Source organism: Vigna unguiculata, chromosome 8 (genome assembly GCF_004118075.2).
Source record: "Vigna unguiculata cultivar IT97K-499-35 chromosome 8, ASM411807v1, whole genome shotgun sequence".
NCBI classification, from domain to species: Eukaryota; Viridiplantae; Streptophyta; class Magnoliopsida; order Fabales; family Fabaceae; genus Vigna; species Vigna unguiculata.
Genome location: NC_040286.1, coordinates 1,823,997 through 1,846,287, shown reverse-complemented (window position 1 = coordinate 1,846,287; position 22,291 = coordinate 1,823,997). Strand labels below are relative to the sequence as shown.

Sequence of the window (22,291 nt, the reverse complement as noted above, 5' to 3'; positions counted from 1 at the left end):
TATGATAGTAACACTGACACGTGGCATTACAATGCCGCACTAACAATGTCACGTGTCACACACAGAGACTTGACACGTGACATTTTTAATTTTTTTAAAAAATTAAAAAAAAAGTTTAAAAATTTAAAAAAAAATAAAAATAAAAAAAAAACAAAAAAACCACAGATTGACACATGGCACATTGACTAACGGCGTTAGTCAACTCTGTCTGAAAGGGACCTAATTGAAGCAATTTTCAAAAGTTAGGATGCAATTGACACTTTTTAAAAATCGGGTACCTATTTGACACATTAGCCCCAAATTAGGTACTATACGAGTAATTATACCTTTCTAATTTTATGTTTCTATTCATTCGATATGTTCATATATTTTAAAGACAATAATATGAGATTTTTCATATGTAATTCTTTAAATCTTGACGAGATATTCCTCTATTCGAACAATTAAATCTGTTTTGTTTTTATATTGAGATATAACTTTCTTTTATTACTTCTAAAAAATGAATTTCTATTATTTATCAATATACATATTTAAATATAATTCAAAATTTAAAAAATAAAATTTTAAAATTAAACACGGATTATGAAAAACACATAACAATTAACTTTTCCTCTCATATTCATAAACGATAGTATATAAAAGACTCATTAAATAAAAAAAAACATCGTATTATGAAAGTATACACGAAAGACTCATGCTTAATGACTAAATATATCTTTCTCTTCAATAATGGAATAAATAAGAAATAAAAGCAGAATAATAAATTTACATTTAATTTTATTTTTTTACTCAAAAACAAAAGATAATAAAAATCAGAATAACTCAAACCATAAGTAACTCAAAATTTAAAGAAAATAAATAAACATCTTAATTATTTTTTATTATATTTAATTTTATATTTTATTATTTATTAACCTTAAATGACATACATTTATAAAAATAAAAAATAAAATAATTTTCATTGTAATTCACATATTTTGAAAATTTGAGGAGGTCAAGACATCCCATGATGCTTCGTCCGACTAACACCAATTTTATGATATTTTTTTTCCATAATTTTAGTAGCAAACCTTTCATTATTATTATTTTTTAATAATTTTGAAGATAGAGTGAAATTATGTGCTCTTAACTAACTAATAAATAATAGATTGTGGAGATGTGGCATGAAGAATAGAATTTCACCAAACAATTAAAAGGATATTATAAAATGAATGTTAAAAATGTGTTAGTTGTAGAAGAGGAGGTAGCAGCACCTTAATCCACCTACAAAATTGATATGATGAATTATTGATGAAACTTTGATTAAGAAATCATATGAAAAAGACAAGGAAATTACTTTTAACCATTTTCTTTGTTAATTATTTAACGTCATTTTCAAATGATAATTTGGTGATGGAAAATTCATCTGAGAGAAGTGTGGAGAAAGATTTTGTTTGATGATTAGGAACCTCTCACCACCGTATTCGGACCCAACCTGTCTTAAATATCATATTGAACATTACTCAAATTTCTAAGTTATAGTCAATTCGTGAAAAGACTTCCAATACAATAATTGGTTATAATTACTTTTTTTTTTATATATATAATTTGATTTATCATGCGGTTTGAGAGGAGATAGGTTAAAATTAGAACTGTCAAAATGGATAATCTGACTCGATTCGGTTTGATTTATTAGGGATTGATCACTTAGTGAGTCAATCTAACCCGATTCACTTATTAACAAGCCAAAAATATTTAAATTCGGTCCGGTCCATTGCGGGTTAGTGAGTTAAACGGGTTGACTCACTTAAATAAAAAAATATAATTTATTTATTTATTTTACAGTCAAAACTAAATTATAATTCTAATTAAAATCTAAATAAACTTTAATACAATCCAAATACAAACCTAAATCACAAAAATACAAATCATCTGTGTGTTGGCTAAAAAAACAACCTAACATGATCGACCCAAATGCAAAGCTCAACTTAACAAAAAATACTTGTGCGATCCTTTATTTGCGGGTTGGTGAGCCAACCCGACTCGCCACGGGTTCAACTCTGGTGAGCGAAGTCAAAAATCGACCCGTATTGAAATTTGTAAAAAAAATTTAACCCAACCCAACCTGAACCTGTGGTGAGCCGAGTTGGCTCGCGGATTCCAACCCATTTCGACAGCTCTAGTTAAAATACTTATTTTATATTAATAATTATATTTAAAATTATAACAAAATATAAAAAATACACATTTCATCATATACTCCATGTGTACTATGATTTATATAGAAAACCATTTTTTTTTCTTCATATTTTTCTTTCTTAAAAAGTTAAAAACTTCTATGGTAAAACTCGTCTTAGTAAATGAACGTTTGGTAGAGAAGGAAAATCTTTATAGCTATCTATTATCATTTCTCAAAAGTCCTAAGGAAAAGGAAAAGAAAACTATTTTAAAATAAACTTTTTTAGTATGAGAATAACCCCAACACTATCATTTGGCCACGTAATTACTATACATAGAGAAGCAACTAGTTAGAATCATTCCAATTAATTATAGTGTCTAATTATTTCTGAGTATTGAAAATATCTTTCATCTAACCATAGCATACATAATTAACCTTCTACAGTCAGAAAAAAAAAGCAAAAAAGAAAAATCAGATTTAATGAGAACAAATTAAGTTTGATTATTATTTTTTTTTCAAAATTTAACTCAATTAGCTTAATGTGAAACTGCAAACTAAAACCATTCTAATGTATAAACAAGGCTGAAGTTTCCAAAATCTTGATTATTACCAATTAAATAAGCTTAATTAGAGAAGAAAAATTCAACTGGCACCTAATATTTATAGAAACTAATTAATTTAAGAATTAAATTATGCTTATAGTTCTTTGTCTTCACTCTGCTAATTTTGTAAATAATCATCAAACTTCATTTTATACTTTTGAATCAGCTGTACTGAAAAGGTTGAAAAATAGTGTCTTCACAAAAAAAAAAAGCTGCTTTTAATTTCGAAGATTAAGACCTTACATATATAATTATGTGTGACTAGGACCTTTTTGTGTATTTTATTTTTGGGTAAAAGTGTTGATTTTTTTTTTCTTTTCTTTTTTTAAAATTTATAGAGATTCTTTACATGAATAAATCGAGAGTAAATTATAACTTTACATTAAAATACAATTATAACCTTAGATAAATATATTTTTTATGCACTTTCTACTTATCTATTATTTTTATATTTAACATGATGAAATAAAGGATATAGAAGGAGAAGTTTAAAATTTATAAAGTTTTTCTTTTTCTTTTTATTTATCTAGATTTTTGTCTTTCTTTCTTCTTCGCTGTATCTTGAGTCAACCAATAATTTTTTTTTTTTCTGACAGGAGCTTCGTGAATCCAGCATGATTTCATATTTTAAACAGTTCAGCTGAGTTTTTCTTATTATTTAGTAATTATTTTATGTGAACCTAGTGGAGAATACGGATTGAAATAAAAAAAAAAGTTATTCTTTTATTTAGCACTATGCTCAAATTATTCTATTTCTTTTATATCAGAATTACCTCCAGTAAGAAAAATTAATTATAAAAGTAAAACAAATAAAATTACTGTGTTCAGTATTCAATAAAATTCTACATTCAGAACTTGAGTTTAAAATTCTGGATTAAACTGATTAATTTTTCAGTGGGTGTTGGTTTACTGTGTTCATCTCTGATACCATGATTCTACCATTTTGGTTCTGAACTGAAAAACAAAACAGTGAAAAATACATGATAGTTCATTCAAAATGGATTCTTAATCTATCAGATACAAGAAACAAAGTTGCTACTCGGAAACGCATGTGATTTGTGCAGCTTTTGCCTGAAAAACCAGCACCCCATAAACTTATGTACTGCATAAAATAACTGCAACACATTATCCACAGTAAAAAGTAATCAATCCCCATCAAAATCTGCTTTCTAATGAGGCTTAAAAGCACCATGAAAGAAGGTTAATCATTACTTTGAGTGCACTAATTACACACTCACACACCATGTGAGGAAGAGAAGATGTTAAAAACAAAGGGTGAAGGTGAATAGTTATGAGTTAAAGCGCGAAGATTTTGGAGTTAAAAATTGAAGACAGGGAAATATGCATGTCGGTTCATGATGACATAAGCTAAGATTGGAGGCTTTTCATGGAATTGATAATTGAATCTGAGAAGCTAGCTGTGTCTTATTCTGCATCCAGGACCAGGTTGGAATTGGAAGCTCTTTTTTATCTATCTCTATTTTCTACTCTTTTTCACACAACCAGCCATTTCTTCTTTCAACTTCCATTCACCATAACCAAACTAGTGTACCTCCATCACACATCTCTCTCTTTTCTCTCTCTCTCTCTCTCTCTCTCTCTCTCTCTCTCTCTCTGTCCTACCACTCCACTATAATATTCTTTTTATCTCAAGCGGTGGAACACTCTTCTCCACCACCATCCATCATTATCATCATCATCTTCTTCTTCTTCTACAGACCATGAATAGTATTTGACAGAGTTTGGCTTCTTCTGATGGTGTTTCAATCTCATTCTGGATCACTGAGCTGGTTGGTTCTCTTAATGCCAAGATAAAAAAGAAAAGGTTTGATCTTTAATCAGCCGGGGCAATTGGGCACAGTTTCAATGAATCTGGCTATGGAATTTACTAGTGGGTATGAGTGAGTGGTAGTGTCAGATTTTTAGCATAGGTTGAGAACATGAACATCAACAGAAGGGTCGGGACTAGGAAAGCTCGAATTCCAATAGCGCGAGAAAAAAGTAATTGAAGTTTGCTAAAACTCAGAAGTCAGAGAAGGGTACATCCATGTCGTTTCTGTGTTTGAAAAACAGTTTGCACAGTAATAGCTAAAGATCACTTTTTTTTATTATAAAAGTGTCTGAGGAGCGTAACAGCTTTCTTCACAAACTTTTGGCTTCGGTTTCGGTGAGACAAAAACAACATGACACAGATCATTTAATGGTGTTAAAAGAGGGTGTGTTAAGAGAAAAGAAAAGAAAAAAACTGTTTCATAATCCACGATTAGTTATTCGTTTAAAAATCCATTGTTTCAGCCTCTGTTAGCTTTTTGGATTGGATTTGATTTGATATTTGCTCTTGTCTTTTCTTTTTCTTTGGTGGATTCTGACTTGTTTTGCATTGAATGAGAAGGCAGATGATGCAGGGAAGCTCGAGAATCGCAAATAAATGTGGAAAAGCCTCAAGCAGAGAAAGAAAATTGGCTTTGAAACAAGATGTAATGCAATGTCACTGTTTCTGTTCCTTGTCCTTGTTCGGGGTATGATTTTGTGGTCTATTGTAGCTTGCAACTGAGCTGAATTCTCCAACTTTTCAGGTGGATAGGTTGAAGAAGAAGCTTAGGCATGAAGAGAATATTCATAGAGCATTGGAGAGGGCTTTCAACAGGCCATTGGGAGCTTTACCTCGTCTTCCTCCATATCTCCCTCCATGCGTTAGTATATGAATTCCTCAAGTCCTTTTTCTGAACACAAGCATTTTAGTGTTTTGATATGTAAGAAAGAGATTGGAAATGAAATTTGAGTGTTGAAATTTGATGTTGAAAACTATAGATACTAGCTCTTCTGGCTGAAGTGGCGGTTCTGGAAGAGGAAATTGTAAGGCTTGAAGAGAAAGTTGTGCATTTCAGACAGGATTTGTACCAGGAAGCTGTCTACATGTCATCTTCTATGAGGAAACTTGAACATTCAGTTTCAGCTCCTCCAAAGAAGTCAAATTCAACAATGGATAGTCCCAAGTTGGAAAAATTGAAGTTTCAATCCCAAACAGTTGGTAATTCAGCAGCATCATCTGCAACTATGCCTACCACAACTCTCATAGGTTAGAAACTCAATTATGTTTCACCGGTTTTGATTAATTAATTGCTGCTTCAGATTTGATTCTTCATTTAGTTCAGTTTGTGCTGAAAAGAATTAGTCAGTCTTCCTCTTGTTTTTTTGGATTGCCAGAGGATAAGGAGAATCAAACATGTCGCAATTCTTCCAAGAGCAGGAATCAATCATCCAACCATATGAACAAATATCCAATCAAAAAACTTCACAATAAATCCCCACAGAAAAGGTTGGATCATCCAAAAATAAAGGTGTGTCATGTTTAGTATACTTTATAAATAATTTTGAGTTGTGTGATATTGAAGAACTATTTCTAAGTCAATGAATGTGAGCTTTCATTTCACAATGTGCAGCAAGAACCAAGGTTGAACGGCCAGCAAATTGCAGATTTGAGAAACCATAGTACACATAAAAGTTCATCAGAAGCTGAGCGACCAAATATAATTTCAGAAAATATTGTGAAGTGCTTATCAAGCATTCTCTTGAGAATGAGTGCTGTGAAGAATCCAGGTTCTGCTTGTGACATTCCACACTTATGTGATCTAAGAACTAAAAATTGTGATGAAGGAACAGAGTTTGTGGATCCATATGGCATCTGTTTGGAATTTGGGAAGAGGGATATCGGTCCATACAAGCAATTATGTGAAATTGATGCTAAATCGTTCAATCCAAAACGAACTGCAAATACTTTGTTTTTACAGCATCGTTTGAAGTAAGTAAAATTTTTCTATTTACATTCAAATACCATGTCTACTTTTTCCATGACATGAATTTGATATTGTTTGTGAAATTAGAAGTTTTAGTTTTTTTACTCTGTGAAATTTGCAGACTTCTTTTCAGGAAACTAGCCTCTGTCAACCTAGAAAACCTCAACCATCAGGAGAAGCTCGCATTCTGGATAAACATCTACAACTCCTGTATGATGAATGTATGTAGGCTATGTTCATTACAACAACATTTAGTGTAATCTGTGTCTATTTTTTTTTTCTTACACAATTTCAATGATCTAAAGTGGTGAACTTAATTACCTTCTTAAACCATAATAAATGATGGTATTTTAGTTCAACTTTGCTTCAGGCATTTATAGAAAATGGCATACCAGAAAGTCCTGAAATGGCTGTTGCACTTATGAGGAAGGTATACTATGAACAACTATAGTAGTTTTTGTTTCTTATTTTTCTTCTTCTTTCATTTTAGTACAACATAGCATAAGTGTGTTGTTATCAACAATTTATGTTGTTCTTTTGTTACTCAGGCAACAATAAATGTGGGTGGACACGTGCTAAGTGCAACAACCATAGAGCACTTCATTCTTAGACTTCCTTATCATTGGAGATTTGTAAGTGTTGTCCATTTCAACTCTAGCTTTTCCATGGATGAGAATAAAGAGTTAACCTCTAAGTTTTCAAACAGACATTTTCCAAGGGAACAAAAAACCATGAAATGACAGTAAGAAGCATGTATGGACTGGAACTGTCAGAACCCCTTGTTACATTTGCTCTCTCTTGTGGAACCTGGTCCTCTCCTGCTGTAAGTTTACACAGAATTATGTAATCTTTCATAGCCCCACATTTGATGCTGTTCATTCATGATTAACATTTTTGTCTCTTTGCATCATTAGAAATTTGAAAACAAGACTAATTTCTACTCATTTTTTATAAAAAAATCCATCTTTGACATGACTTTTAAAGCAGACTTATAAACTCTGATATACTTACCATTCAACAACTTTGCCATTAGGTGAGGTTGGCAACATGCATCAAACAAAGTCACAGTATCATGTTAATCATGTCAAGATTTGACAACTTTATCCCCTTTTTCAATTTATAGATTTTCCATGAACTATTCCAAAAATGCAGGTGAGAGTTTACACTGCATCTCAGGTTGAGAATGAACTGGAAGTGGCCAAAAGAGAGTTCTTACAAGCAGCAATTGGATTTTCAACTTCAAAGTTTGTTCTCCCTAAGCTTCTGGATTGGTATTTACTGAACTTTGCAAAAGACTTAGAATCATTGCTGGATTGGATCTGCCTCCAGTTACCAAGTGAACTTGGGAAACAAGCCATAAAACTCATAGAGGAAAGAAAAACTGAGCCCCTCTCACAATTTGTACAAATAATGCCATATGAGTTCAGCTTTAGATACTTGATATGCACATAATTTCCCTTCAGTTCCATTCCATGTACATTGCTTCACTGCAACTCTGTATACAACTGTAGATCATACATACAGACAATGTAGATGACAATCTGTTCTTCTCAACCCCTTTGGGTAGAAATGCTCAGATTCCTTCTTAACTAAAGTGAATAAAAAATACAAGCCATGGAATTTGAACTATGAAAAGCGTGTATCTTTTCCAATTAAACTTGAGTCAATGTTAAACCAATATGATATCAATCACTTAAAACTACAAGTCCTGTTATGGGACCAAACTTAAAACCTGAGTTGAATGCTCTCTCTCCCTTGAGACTCTTGAGATGATTTTTTTGTGGGCAAGCAAGCACATGTTGATCCCTGGCTGCATTGAAAGACATATAGGGTTATGAGGGTCTGCATTAAACCAATCTGTTTCATGTCAATGAATGAACAAAGGTGCGTTCGCATGTACTGAAGATTATAGAGTCCAACATTAAAACCAATATACAAACACCTTGTGGTCCACTTCATGGCAGGTTAGTTATGGTGAGGCAGAAGAGTGATCTTCAATTAATGAGTATACTTTTGATACTGCAGAGTGCTCTAACTGCAGTTCCATTATGGCATTCACCATGCTTTCATTGCTTGGCAGCAGCAAGCATCGTTTGCCACATAAAAAGATGAATCATTAATTGAGTTTTCTCTTTGTATTCTTGTGTTTCCAACTACCAAGAGAACCCCTACTACATATGGATTCCTTAAGATTTAACTGGTCCACACCCACATGCTTTAAGATGGAACCAGACCACATTTTTTTATCTTCTATGAAAATTTTTCTGTGAAGTTGTAGTCATAAACCAGACCATAATTTCTGTTCTGCTTCACACTGGTCCCCTCTAGTTGTACACACACACACACACGAAGGAATCAAAATTCAGAAACCAAGAGTTTAAAACATAGAGTTAGAGTAGGAAAGTTATAGAATAGCTTTGGAGATGTTTTGTAACGAAAGCATAAAAAACGAATAGGTATTTATTTATAGACTAATAACATAACATGTGTTGTGTTGTAAAGTCATCACAAAGCATTAATCAAATATACAATAATGGATTAGTGTTTAGTGTACTTAATGGTTGGTTAGAATCTATATGAATATTTGGGAAAAAAAATCAACCATACATTGATTACTACTATGTTTACAAGCAAATGATATGTCAAAAGATTAATGAAGACCTCATTTTTAATATTATAGTAAGATATGGAATTATTTAGTTTGATTCTTTATCTCTTATGACTTCATATTATACTAACGTAAACATTTGAGTTAATGCCCATGATGATTCTTAATTGACCAATCTTATAAGAGTTTTCAACATACCCTATCATTGTCCATAAAAGTCAAAACACGTTGTAGTTTCCAAAACTTAGAAGCTAAATTTTGTCTCAACGAGTTATGCTAAATATATGATAAGAAATATATACTAAAAATTATGGATGCAAATGATTCAATATTTATGTTTCTTAATAAAAGATTAAGGTTTCATATTCACTTGAAGAATGGATTATGATTGAAGGTACCACTTTATTCTAAATTAAAATAATTAGTAAAAAAAGGTTAGTTGGATGCTTATTAATTTTTTTGATACATCTTAAATGATGATAACAAATAAGTGAATATTAAGTGGTCCTTATTCTCTTTTGCAACAAAATCATCTCTTAATGTTTACAAAAGAACTTGTGGAATGAGTAACTTTTAACCTATTACTCTAATCATTTTTAAGTCATCACATAACATTATAAAAAAATCAAATCAAAATAGATAATTTAATCAAATCAAATCAAAATAGATTAATGTACGTATTATACTTGCCTTATAATGTATATTGTCATGTAAAATATAAAAATAGTTTTATACTTAACTTAAATGAAAATTTAATTATCAATATATTTAAAAATAATTTTAAATAAAATAGATAATTTAATTATTTATTATAAAATAATTTAAAATATTTTAATAATTGAAATTTTGAAATTTTGAAAACTTAAAAAAATATTTTAAATAATTTGTGATAGTTCTAAACCATTAAAAAGTCTTAAATATAATTTGTGAGAATTTTTAATTATTAAAATATGATTAAAGATTATAAAGTGAGAATAAATTTTGTGACGGTTTTAAATTTTTAAATTTTTTTTTTTGTTTTTCTTAGAAAAAATCACCGGTAGTTAAGATATTTTTGTACCAGACGGTTTTTCACATAAAGATTATTTTAATTGATAAAAAAATTATTTATAATGATTTTTAATCGCTAAAATTTATAATTTTAGCCATTATAAATATCACCTTTTATTTAATGACATCATTATTTTTTATTTGTAATTTAGAAATCCCTTAATTAATTTTGAATCTAACTTAAGTGCATTAACTAGGTTAAACAATTTGAAATGAATATTTTAATTAAATTACAACTATTAAAAAAATATTTTTTGTTAACTTTGTTTTGAAATTTTTTTTATAGGAAGTACTTATAAATTTTATTGAGAAAAAATATTTGCAAGAAATTGCTATCAATTTTTTTGAAAAATATTTTGTATGAAACACTTTTCGCAAAAAAATTTATAAAAAATACTTGCAAATTTTATAATTTTGTAGAAAATGATTACTCACGAAAGAATTACTTGTCAATTAAAATTCTTAGAAAAAATGACCGAAAAAAAAATGTTTTTCTTACAAACTTTTTTTATAAATTTGCAAGAAAAATCTTATGTAATATGAAAATTTCTAATAATGTACTTAAAAGAAAAATAAAATAACAATATCGAAATAGAAAAATGTAGCCATTATGTCTGGTTCTTCCATATGTTATTTGATAAAAATTAAATATAAATTTTGACTAAAAGAACAAACTAGTGCATAACTTTGAATAAAAAGTAATGTTAAATTATCATGAACTTCATAAATCTACATTTGATTCAATAAATAATTACCAACTTAAGTATGACAGACAAATGAATAAAAATAATTATATTTCCATTAGAATAATAAAAAAAAATCATGACATCTCTATCACATTTCACTGACGATTGCCTTTATTTTTTAAAAACATTTTGGTATATCCTACCTATCATATAAGATATGTAAGATTTTCCAAACTAATTAATAGTCAATTAATGTCTAAACATTATAAAACAAAATTACATAAAATAGTACGGGAAATCTTAAAAAAAGTTTAGCAATGAAACTAAAGTAATATTATACTTTACCACAACTACATACAATTTTATCACACATATATAGATTAAATATGTTTTTCTTTTCAAATTATCGGCTAAAATTATATTTTGCTCAAATTTTAAAGTATGTACCAATTTTGTCTTCATACTTATAAAAAAATGTAAAATATTTCGGAGCAAATGATAACTAACATGTTAGTTTCCTTCCTACAACTCTCACTTCTCTCTTTAATGTAATTATGATATAATTCTATTTAGGGGAGAACAGGTCGTTCCTGAATTTGAACCATCAAGAAATACAACAAAAATAAATCAGAACAAAACGTGGAATAAAACATGACAAAGGATTTCACAACACAATCTAGCATATTGACAAGTCAAGGAAGATTCGTCATAAAGATGTCAATCTTTGATAAGAACCTAAGGTCTAAGTCAATAACAAAAATAATCATTTCTCTAATGAAATAAAATTCAATATAACTGAAAAGTATTTAAATAATATTTTGGTACATCTATATAAATCTATATATAAAGCACAAAACTTTAATATCAAAAGTGTTTGCACTTAAGACTACGCATCTTCTATCCTCACCCTTCAATAGAAAATTTGAGAACTTGCAGTGGAGAGAGAGTAAAAGCAAAAAGAGATAAAGAATTACAGGAAGGATGGAAAAACTTTAATATCGTTAATTGTCATTCATTAGTCATAATATTTTACACTCTTTATATAAGTGAAATAAAATATATTTATTTTTCAAAATAGTTAACTTAAAATGGGCAGAATATTATAGAGAGTAAACGAAAATATGTTACAAAAGCTAAACTAAAATAGTACAATGATCATTTAACTATTTTTTTATAAAAACCAATACAAAAGATAATACTATATTATACAGAAAAAAATATATTTAAATATTAAATTATGTTCGCTCATTTGTTTGAACACGTCTTAATTGTGGTTGGTCTACACCAAGAGTGGTCAAAATTATGCTCAAAAGTGATATTTTTTACACACACGTTCTGTTACTATATAATTTATTATTACCATTTCAAAATGTGCCAAAAAGAAAAGTACTAAGTTGTTGATTTTAATTTCTTTGCACGTGCACTGCAAACAACTTTTGCAAGATTAATTAATAATAATTTGTTGATTTTATATAGTATGACTTCACAAACTATTTCAATTCATTTATGTAATCCGTTAAAGTTCTAAGGAAAATGATGAATTGAGCATGTTATAGTTTTTGATATATATTGAATAATTGGCTTATTTGTCCTTATTTCTTTTAAATATTTTTTAATAAAAATAAGCAGAATTATATTTGTATGTGTTGGTATATCAAGTAGTAATATTGTTTTAAGTAGAAATATCAAATCTTAATAAGTTATTATTTTAATTTTATAAATAAAAAGATAATAAAGTAATAAAAATCAAATTTAAAATTTAAGATAATAAATATAAACTAAATTATCAATTTATTAAATTATTCAAATTTAAACAATTATAGTCATTGCGCAGTATATAATTAACTCATTATATTACATTTCAAGAGTTATTAAATAAGTTTGATTAAAAATAATCTATTTCTATCATTAAATTCAGTTGGATGTTCTTTCCAATATTTTAGATTTTAAACATTACGTTAAAGAACAATACAAATTAAAGATCACTTTGATCAATTTTTTAGTTTCATTACATCTAACTTTAATAAATAAATAAATAGAAACATTACTTACTCATAAAAAAAAAAATTAAGAAATTAAATTGATTTGTAATTAATGTTTGAAAAGATGTTTTCCTACCTTCGCTATGAGAACTTTTAAATTTATTCTGTTTGTCAAAAGTTATATCACATATAGATTTTCATTTATAATAGTTTTATTGGGTTCAACTGCTTTATTTACTCAATTTTAACTGGATTTTAGGATTGTTTGAGAAAGAAAAAATGCAATAAATTTTTTAATATTTATAGTTATATATATATATATATATATATTAATTACATTACAATATGTAATTAAAGATTTTTTCGATGAAAAATAAGGGTATAAATACAAAACAAAAAAAGGAACTGATTGGATAACATTATCTTATTGAATATTATCTATTAACCTTATTTTATCTGTTTTGTCTTACCGTTTCAACAAATTATTTAAATTGTTTTACTTATTATTTTTTTAGATAATAAAAACCCAAAATACTAAAATAAAATATATATGTTTAATAATTCCAGCTAAAAACAGGATTATCAAACATAAACGACCTCAAACAGTTCAAATATTAATCGATGCTTCTTTTTTTCCTTTTTTCTTTTAAGAAACATCTTCCGTAAAAGTAATTTTCAGAACATATTAAAATTTTTACATATTCTATAAGTTTAATACATTTTAAAAAGTATATTTTCGGAATGAGTTATCATTTTGATACTTCCGAAAAGTATTTTCTAATATGTGTTGGAATTTTAATTGTTTCACACAAATTCTGAAAGGTATTTTTTTCAAAAAATATATATATATATATATATATATATATATTAATAAAATATAGAAATATAAAGAAATTGAAGAAAATTGGGAAAAATCAAATAGTTCCTACAAGACCGCAATACACACATGATGCCCTCTTCTAGATTACCAAATTATGAGAAAGTCCAACCGTTGACTTTGACTTGAACAATTCCACACCAAGCACATTGCACAACTAGTTCTAATTTTTTTTTATATCATCAACTTTTTAAACTTTATGTTAATTGTTGTTAACCACCCTCTTAATTTTATATTTTATGCAATGTATTGTGATCTAAAAAAAATAAAAACAATTAAAGATTTAACTAAAATTAATAAAAATGAAAAAGTTAAATATCCTAAAAAAATCATAAACATATTGTTTTAAAATTTTGAATTAAAAAATATGATATTTTATATAAAATTAACTCAAGTTTCATTAATACTGTATCTATTAAGCGAAATCCTTGCTAAATTAAACTAAACTTGTGTATATATGCTCCAACTTTTTTATTTAAAAATAAATTATTTGATACGATTAATTGATAGATTTATTAAATGAAATAATCGTTATATTATAGGTTGATTTTGTAGGAATAAATTAAATTTAAACTTATTTTCGATATAAATCGTGTTAGTTTGATAATGACTTTACGTGAATTAATCAATGTTATTATTTTATTTGTTTTCTTTGTAGATAAGATGTAATGTTTGTTTTGCACTCACTACAAGTAAGGGGTCAATTCTAGAAGGTTTGTTGTGCTGAACAAGTCATGTTGAGCCATTAACCACACATGTTTGTGACCTCTAAGGTGGGAACGATATTGTCAAAAGCAACACGCCACACAACAATAACTAATACATTAAATTAATAAGGTTTCAATGTTTTTTTTATTTCATGCAAAATGTTATCACCAATACTTTTATTTTTATCATAAAGTCTTTATCATCAAATTGAGACTACTTTGTTTTCTGCATGCAAATCCACATTGCAGTCTATTTCAAGTATTTATATTCATAATATAAAAAAAAAAATTATATCCTCACATCCATATCTCTATATTCTATATTATTAACCGGGAATTTCACAATCATCCTCATCAATCATTATCCAAATTCCATAAAATAGAAGACAACCTTTCAAAAAATTAAATATAAGTTTTTTATTTTGTAATTATTTATTTAGTTATTTTCTATTCATGTTGAATTGGCAAGTGGTTCTAGAGTATAAGAATTTATAAGACACCTTTGCCCTTACCGTCACCGAAGATGATAATAATAATCCATGGTTTTGTGTTCTATTATTTAATAGCAGCTTTCAATTGACCAAGTTAAGGGTAATCACGTAAATTAACCATCAACCAATTGAAAAATGCCCAATAATGTTATATACACCCACATACGTGTACATAAATAATACATTAGGAATTAGAAAAAATAGAAATACCTTCACATCAAATCTTCTCGAAGCATGCAATGGCAACGATATACAACAACACTTCTTTTTCAAAAACATTTTTTTTTCTCTTTACTAAGATTTCACGTAAATCTCATCACTATACAATACGAGACCATTATACATAACATTTATTGGATAATGTTTTTAATATATTTTTATTTATAATTTTGTTTGGTGAAATAGTACTTTTGTTAAATATTTCATTCACTTATATTGAAACGTGGACATGAATTAAATAATATTGGAGCCAGCCACCCAATTGAATCCTTTGTCACCACGTAAATTTCCTATGAGTTTTTATTACATAGATGCTTACCAAACCAAAAGATATAAAATTCAGCCATGTGGGTCAACAATTTTGGGTATTGGTTATATTTTTCTTTACGCACGATTTTTGTATCCAGCTAGCACCAAATGAGACACAATTTTGATATAAAGAAAAACAAACGGTATTAAAAGGCGGCTAAATTAACGTATGACACAACAAAACGGTCAACAAAACAATCCCCAACCCTAATTTTCCCACATCAAATGATCTTTCTTCTCACCTTCCTCCATCCCTTCACCATCACCACATGTCTTATATAAATACAATCATCTCGAACACAAAAATTTTGCTACAAAACCAACACCCAACACACAAACACAAACACTGAGGTAGAGAGATTAAGGTATCAGATACTAATTAGTTATATTAATTATTAGGTTATAAGGTATAGCTTTGATCGAAGAAAGACATGGAAGTGGTGATACAAAGTCCGAGTAGTCCAACAATGGATAATTTCGATTTTGGAAGCAACATGGGTTCGATCTATCACAGTGTTCCTTCTTCGCCAAAAGGTTTCGGAAATTACTTCATGAGTGCACCCACAAGTCCTTCTAGGTTGTCTCAATTGTACTCCGAGTTTGAATATTTTTCGACCACCGCAACCTCTTCATTCGAAGCTGCCAACAAAATCCAAGACGATGACGATGACGACAAAGATGATTACAGTTTCGCGTTTTCCGTGAGTCGTGAATCCGACAAGTCTTCTCGCTCAGCGGAGGAGCTCTTCGACGGCGGAAAAATCAAACCCTTGAACGAATCTCTTGATTCCAAGGAATCTAAAAGTGAAGAAAGAAGAGGAAGAGGAAAAGAGAAGTTGCCGTCGTCGAGCTCCAACCGCAGGGTGACACGATCGCACTCTCCTTATAGATGGGAAGCGGAAAAACAACAACTACAACAACAAGAACAACCTAAGAGTAACAACAAAGAGGAATCTAGTGTGTTGTCGTCGAGTTCTTCTTCGAAGGGTGGTTCAAAGAGGTGGTGGTTGAAGGATCTTTTGCTTTTCCGAAGTGCCTCTGAAGGGAGAGGTTCGAGCAAGGACCCGTTGAAGAAGTACTATAAGAAGAATGGTACAGAGGAAGTTAAAGGGTCGTCGAGTTTCAGATCCTCGGATTCGTCGAGAAGAAAGGGACACGTTTCGGCACATGAGTTGCACTATGCCATGAAGAGAGCAGAGTCAGAGGATATGAAGAAGAGAACTTTCTTACCTTACAGACAAGGGATTCTCGGAAGATTGGCTGGTTTTGGAATCTAGCTGCTTAGTTATTACTACCATGATCAAGTTTCTTAAGCTTTTCGTAAAAAAAAATGTTGTATTCTTTTGTTGAAATTGTATTATGAGATATAAGTGGGTTTAAGTTGTGTTAACCCAGTCATTTCTCTTTCTTTTTTGTATAGATATATAATTATAAACGATGTGAGCTGCAATTTGCAAATCATCACCATGAATTTAATATACATCACTTCATCCATATGGAATAAAAGTATAATTTATTTATTATTATATAGGTACAAGTATATTCGTGTGTTTCAGAATACTTTCAACATATATTCATCTCCTGTGTAGAACAAGAAATTAGTGGATAATCGGTTAGCGACCCAATATCGGGTGGAATAGAATGTTCAAGAAAGTTATCTAGGATAGTCTCTAAGCTGATTCTGATACCATATTGAAAGTGGATTTTAAGCCTAACTCAACCCCAGAGAACTGACTTGTAAGATGAATATTGCACCCACTTATATATTGTGAATTGACTTTATCTCTAATCTCTAATGGATGTAGGAGTTCTAACATTGTGAGTGTCATTAGGGTGTATACATCATTCTGGAAACATAATTTAATCACACTAAAAAAATCTAATGATTTTAATTAGAGTTGCTAAATTTGGATTAGCATAACGCGTCTAAGATGAAAAAGGACTTGGGCCTCACTGGAATAATCTCTTACAAGTTTTCTGCAAATTCTGCACCTTTACGTTTGTGCCTGCAACCTTATATATCCCATTTTGTTTTTTCTGAAATAAATTCAAAAGTCATTTTCCAGATTGAACAATTTATGAGCAGAAAATGACTTCTTCATTACACAATCCATAAGTTAAAAATGACTTTCACATTATACAGTTCAGACGCCAAAAATTATTTCTAGAAGTTGGAAAGGGTTAAAAATGATTAACTTCCAAATTACACATTTGACTTTCAAATTCTACGTTTTTTTTACTTTGATATTACATAATTTAGAAGTTTCTTTAATTCCAAATTATATAATTCGGAAGTTATTTTAAATTTTTAGATTATGTCTTCTATATAAATTCTGGATTGTATAATTTAAAAGGGAAAATGATGGGAATTGTCTTTATAGAGGAATGGAGGAAGAAGCTGCCTACAAGTTGTGTATTTCATGGTCCATTGGATTGAGCTGTATTTGACCTAATTATTTATTATTTAAATTTTAAAATAAATAATAATACAAGCTCAATTCTCTCTCTCTCTCTCTCTCTCTCTCTCTTTCTATATATATATATATATATATATATATATATATATATATATATTTTATTATATTTCAATTAGAGGTATTAATGATAGTCTAATGTTTGATTGTGTCTTATGGGAAGAAGGACTTGGAATCGAAATCAATTTTGAGTTAATTAACTTTTGGTTGAATAGTATGTATAAAGACCATGAAAAAATCTTGATTAACTATCTCCATTAAGACCTTGTTGGAAACAAGAAAAAAAAAAATATCAAAATCAATTTGTTTATTGGATAATCAAGTTCAATTATAAACTTAAATATTTTTCATCTTAACCAATTATTACTATTTTTAATCAAATATACGATTTTTTTTTTCCTAAGAATTGCAATGTGAGAAACTAATTGTAGAAATAGGATGCAGTTTAAACCTAATTAAAGCAGGAAAAGAAACAAAGTAGATTCGTAGAGTTATTAACTAGCATTAGATACCACTAATTCAAGCTCATTAATTTGAATAAATAAGTAATTAATTGGCTGTCCTCAAATTAAGGAAAAGATAAGAAAGCAAAATTGTTTTTTTGTTTTTTTATTTCTATTTCTAACACCAACTTCCCTACTAAAATCTGACTCACATTTAACCTATAGTAAATTGAATTAATTTTTACTCCAAACAAAATCAAAGTTTATTTTCTTTAAAGAAAAAACAAAGTTTTCTATTGATTTTTTATTATTTTGTAATTGTAGGAGATCATTTACACAACATTGCAGCACTTTTAATTTGTATATTATGATATGCAAAAATACTTTTGATAACTGTTTATGCACAGCAAAAATACACTTCATTGTATTTTTATTCACATTTAAAAATGTTGGCTTGTATACAAAATATCACTGTCCTTTTGGAATTTAATAGTTATGTAGGGATCATAACGTAATGTTATATGGTTATACTTCACCAACCAATATAAAATCTGTTACTGCAATTATTAATTAATTGTTATAAATTTTTTTTTTGGTGATTAGATAACTGTATAAAACTATTCTACATAAAGAATGTATACATAGCTTTTTTTCTATTTTGTAACAAAAAAGAACAATTTTATTATATATTTCTCGTCTTTTACAGTGTAGATATTTTAATTACTTGATTTTACTTCATATATATTTAGAAAACGGACACTTTTATTTATTGTTTAAATTAATATTTAATTTGGAACATATGCTGCTAAATGATTAATTCATATAAGCATATTCATGGTGTAAACTATTTAAATTTTATAAGTTAAATGGTTTAATTTAAATATTAAAGAATTAATATTGAATAAATTATAAAATATATTAAAATAAAGTAAATTAACATAAAAATATCGTATAAGTTGAAACAAATTAACTAATCAAATTGCTGTACCGTTAAAATCATTAAAAAAAATCATAGTGAATTAAAATTGTACATATTTTAAATGTTGACAATTATAATTATAAAGGTCAAAATTATTAACTTTATGAGATAAAAAGTGCAATAAAATCATATTATAATAAGTTAAATTTGAATTTTCAATATATTTGGACTATAAAAGTGGATTTTGTGAACCCATAATATACATTCTATTTGTAACCCCCACTTAAATTTGGGCATCACAAAACACGCTTCACACAACAACATGAAACTTTTCGGGCGCTTCTCCCTGCACCTCCAACACTTCTTCAGTATCCCCAAAAGTTACAATAATGCCCTTCATTAAAATACAGCTGAGAGTGGGTAAGGACGCAGTAAATTTTATTTACTGCGTCGCCAACTTCTGCACCCCCAAATACTATTTCTTGTCCGTTTGTCTCTCTTTGACCCTGCCTTCATTTAAAATTTCTCTCATTCTCGTTTCGTGTGGTCCCTTTCATTCTCGTTTCATTCTCCTCAGCTTTCAATTTTGTGTGTTTCATTCTTTCATTGTCCGGTGGTGGTGGTCCCCTTTGGAGGTTTGTATCACTTTCATTCAATTTCTTTTAAGTTTATTCTCTCAGTGTCTCAGTATCTCACAGTGTCTCAGTGTCTCACTGTCTGTTGAAGGTTATCTTGTTTGAAGAAAGGTGTTATCGTGAGTAACGTCCATCCTGTCCAAGTGTGCTACTTCCGTTCTGTCCAGGTTAGATCCTTAATATGAGCTGAAGTTTTTTTTTTATCTGTGTATGATGGGAAACGGAATTCGTATTCCGTTTGATAACATATGAAACAGCTTTCACACTCCGTTTCAAAGAACAAGACGTAATTTTTTATGGAACGGAATACGAAATCCGTTTTACACATTTAGGAAACGGATTACATAAACCGTTTAGGAAAAACTTAATATTTTGTAGGAAATGGAATACGAATTCCGTTTCACAAAATTGTGAAACAGATTCTGTAATCCGTTTCATAAAAAAAATTGCGAATTTTTTTCTGAAACGGATTACAGAATCCGTTTCACGATTATGTGAAACGGAATTCATATTCCGTTTCGTACAAAATTTTAATTTTTTCCGAAACGGGTAACGTAATCCGTTTCATGGAAGTCTGAAACAGAATTTGCAATCCGATTCCATGTGTTTTTTTCTCAAACGGGTTTTGGGATCCGTTTGTGCATTCCCTAAACGTTTTTTCATGTATTTGTGGTTGGTTTGTGGTTGGTGAGAACGAGAATGTAAGAAAATAAATTCGAACCAAAGCCTCAAGAATCTAGGTTTTTAACATGGCAATGGATGGCTGGTGTTTGCTAAGGTCCACCAACTTTGCCCTCATTCATAACAAAATTAAACCCCACGTCCAGCAATAATAATTTATCACAAAGGCAATTGAGGATGATACTACCAAAATTACAGGGCTTCTTATCAATACAGTAAACAACAAAGTGACCCTTCCACTCTGATGATGCTGCATTTTCATGAGTCTTCGGCCACAGAAGTCTTCTTCTTTGGTAATTCGTGACCTCTTTCTGCCACTTCGAAGCCATTTGGATGATATTTTTTGAACTAACCATTCTTGCAATTTAGCTTCTACAATATATAAGATACGAGAATCTAAGCTCACACATTTAGGAAACGGATTACATAAACCGTTTAGGAAAAACTTAAAATTTTGTACGAAACGGAATACGAATTCCGTTTCACAAAATTGTGAAACGGATTCTGTAATCCGTTTCATAAAAAAAATTACGAATTTTTTTCTGAAACGGATTACAGAATCCATTTCACGATTTTGTGAAATGGAATTCGTATTCCGTTTCGTACAAAATTTTAATTTTTTCCGAAACGGGTTACGTAATCCGTTTCCTGGAAGTGTGAAACGGAATTTGCAATCTGATTCCATGTGTTTTTTTTCGCAAACGGGTTTTGGGATCCGTTTGTGGTTTCCCTAAACATTTTTTTCATCTATTTGTGGTTGGTGAGAACGAGAATGTAAGAAAATAAAGTCGAACCAAAGCCTCAAGAATGTAGGTTTTTTACATAATGCATTTCATGAAGATGTGAAACTAAATTTGTAATCCGTTTCACCAAGTTCCATGTGCTTCTGTAATGAGTGAATGTATATTGTGTGATTGGTGAATTTTTTAACGTGAATCATGCAATCTGTTTTCAATATCACCATGCAATGAGTTTTGAATATGACATGCAATGAGTTTTCAATTTTTGATACGTGTTGCATTATTTTTTTAACATTCTTATGTATTATGTGGTTACCTTGGTTTGTTGACATATTAAAATATTTTATTTTTATTATAGTTCATTATGGAAGATCATCAATTTAGTTATTTGAGTTTCTTGGATTCTCAAGCGGATTCTCAACTAAATTGTAGTCTCATGTCGGACTTTTCTGATTTTGTTCATGATATCTGCGAACAAGATTATACATCTCATTTTACAACGGATGATATTTTCCCAACATGTGAAGATTTGATTAAGTGAGTTAGAGGGGTTGCTTATAATCTTGGATTTTTTGTCATTATTCTAAGATCAGATAAATATAATGGACAACCAGGAAGAAAGACCCATGTATTTTTAGGTTGTGAAAGAGGTGGAAAATATAGAAAATACAAGTGTGATGCAGAACCGAGTTTATCTGGGACAAGAAAATGTGATTGTCCCTTTAGATTGAGAGGGAGACCCATCTCTCAAGGGGAGGGATGGGTGTTGAACGTAAAATGTGGTTACCATAATCACGATGTCTCTTCTATTCTAGTTGGTCACCCCTATGCGGGTAGGTTGAAGTCTACTGAACAGTCGTTGCTTGTTGATATGACCAAAAGTCAAGTCAAACCTGCAAATATACTTCTCACT

At 29.4% G+C, this 22,291-nt stretch overlaps 2 protein-coding genes across 7 annotated transcripts; both read left to right on the top strand.

Annotated features, from left to right (window-relative positions):
* The first annotated feature begins 4,053 nt into the window (after positions 1–4,053).
* LOC114193248 lies at positions 4,054–8,186 on the top strand. 6 transcript variants are annotated; one of them, XM_028082970.1, is made up of 11 exons: positions 4,054–4,206; positions 5,153–5,237; positions 5,337–5,453; positions 5,572–5,839; positions 5,968–6,101; positions 6,204–6,562; positions 6,679–6,778; positions 6,928–6,987; positions 7,106–7,189; positions 7,264–7,380; positions 7,710–8,186. In XM_028082970.1, exons 1-11 carry the CDS (start codon positions 4,148–4,150, stop codon positions 8,007–8,009), a joined length of 1,683 nt encoding a protein of 560 aa, XP_027938771.1. In that variant the 5' UTR covers positions 4,054–4,147; the 3' UTR covers positions 8,010–8,186. The 6 variants fall into 6 exon arrangements, with proteins under 6 accessions (XP_027938771.1, XP_027938772.1, XP_027938776.1 ...); XM_028082971.1 differs by lacking the exon at positions 4,054–4,206 and adding an exon at positions 4,213–4,550 and having other exon boundaries at positions 7,710–8,009; XM_028082975.1 differs by lacking the exon at positions 4,054–4,206 and adding an exon at positions 4,213–4,585 and having other exon boundaries at positions 5,157–5,237; positions 7,710–8,009.
* A 7,473-nt stretch (positions 8,187–15,659) lies between these two features.
* Positions 15,660–16,982, top strand: LOC114193204. The gene has a single exon (XM_028082922.1). It carries the CDS (start codon positions 15,918–15,920, stop codon positions 16,761–16,763), a length of 846 nt encoding a protein of 281 aa, XP_027938723.1. The 5' UTR covers positions 15,660–15,917; the 3' UTR covers positions 16,764–16,982.
* The last annotated feature ends 5,309 nt before the right edge of the window (positions 16,983–22,291 follow it).